The following is a 1,049-nucleotide window of genomic DNA, read 5'->3' on the forward strand; positions in this document are numbered from 1 at the left end:
TCCGGTTTCTGAACTGGAATTGGGAGAATTCTTAGCATAAGATGGTATTACTGTGAAGCTTCACGAAGAAAATGAGATGGAGAATGCAAGGAAACTCAATAACTCCTTGGTTATTAAAATTTTTGGAGGTGCAGCTCCTCTAGCAGTTATAAGCTCTGAGCTTAGAAGGCAATGGGCACAATATGGTAAGCTTCATCTTACCATGCTAAGCCAGGGATGGATCCTCTGTTCTTTTCAGGATTCACAAAGTGCGGAATCGATCCTTACAAATGGACCTTGCTTTGTTAATAACAAAATAATTGGAATGGATAGGTGGTCCAAAAGCTTCTCTCCAACATCCTTAAAAGGCCTAACATCTCCTATATGGATAAGACTTCCAAATCTCCCTTTGGAATGTTGGGATAACATAAACATATGCAGAATTTCTTCTATGATTGGAAAACCAATTTTGATAGATGGAAACATGTTCCAATGGGGGAGGAGGGAATTTGGAAGAGTATGTGTTCGAATCAGACTTGATAAGAAGCTACCAGTTGGCGTATGGGTTGAAGGATCATCTGGCAAGTTCTTCCAAGAAATAGAATATGAACAGCTTCCAAACTTTTGCTTCAAGTGTGGTTTAATTGGGCATGTTCAAGAAGTATGCAGAGAAGGGAATTCACCTCCAAATGTTAAAGAAATACATAATGCTGTGGAAGCTTCAGATGCAGCTAATTCATTACCAGACAAGGCAAATGAAGAGGAAATGGCTGGCGATCCAAAATATGGACCTTGGATGGTTGTTAATCGTGGAAGGAAGAAAACTGTATGTTTTTCTAAGGAAGTTAATCTTAGACCTTTGGAGAAAAAGGTGTGGAGGAAATCTGATTCAACCAATAAAATAGATACCGGAGATAGGTTGAATGAAACTCATAGTTTGGGCACAACTATAGAAAATAGCTGTACAACTATCTGTGATAAATCGGGTATCTCATCCCCAGTTGAAGCTCCCAATCATGATAACTGTTCTAATAAGTGTTCTCTTCCATTGATTAAGAACAAATTTGATG

The 1,049-nt window shown here is 38.6% G+C and overlaps 1 protein-coding gene across 1 annotated transcript; it reads left to right on the forward strand.

Annotated features, from left to right (window-relative positions):
• Window positions 1-76: 76 nt before the first annotated feature.
• LOC110107372 lies at window positions 77-965 on the forward strand (the record flags this gene model as incomplete). Its single annotated transcript, XM_020837612.1, has 1 exon — window positions 77-965. A coding segment is annotated over exon 1 (889 nt), but the record flags the coding sequence as incomplete, so codon positions are not given.
• Window positions 966-1,049: the final 84 nt, after the last annotated feature.

Source organism: Dendrobium catenatum, unplaced genomic scaffold (genome assembly GCF_001605985.2).
Source record: "Dendrobium catenatum unplaced genomic scaffold, ASM160598v2 original_scaffold_233230, whole genome shotgun sequence".
In the NCBI taxonomy this organism is placed as follows: Eukaryota; Viridiplantae; Streptophyta; class Magnoliopsida; order Asparagales; family Orchidaceae; genus Dendrobium; species Dendrobium catenatum.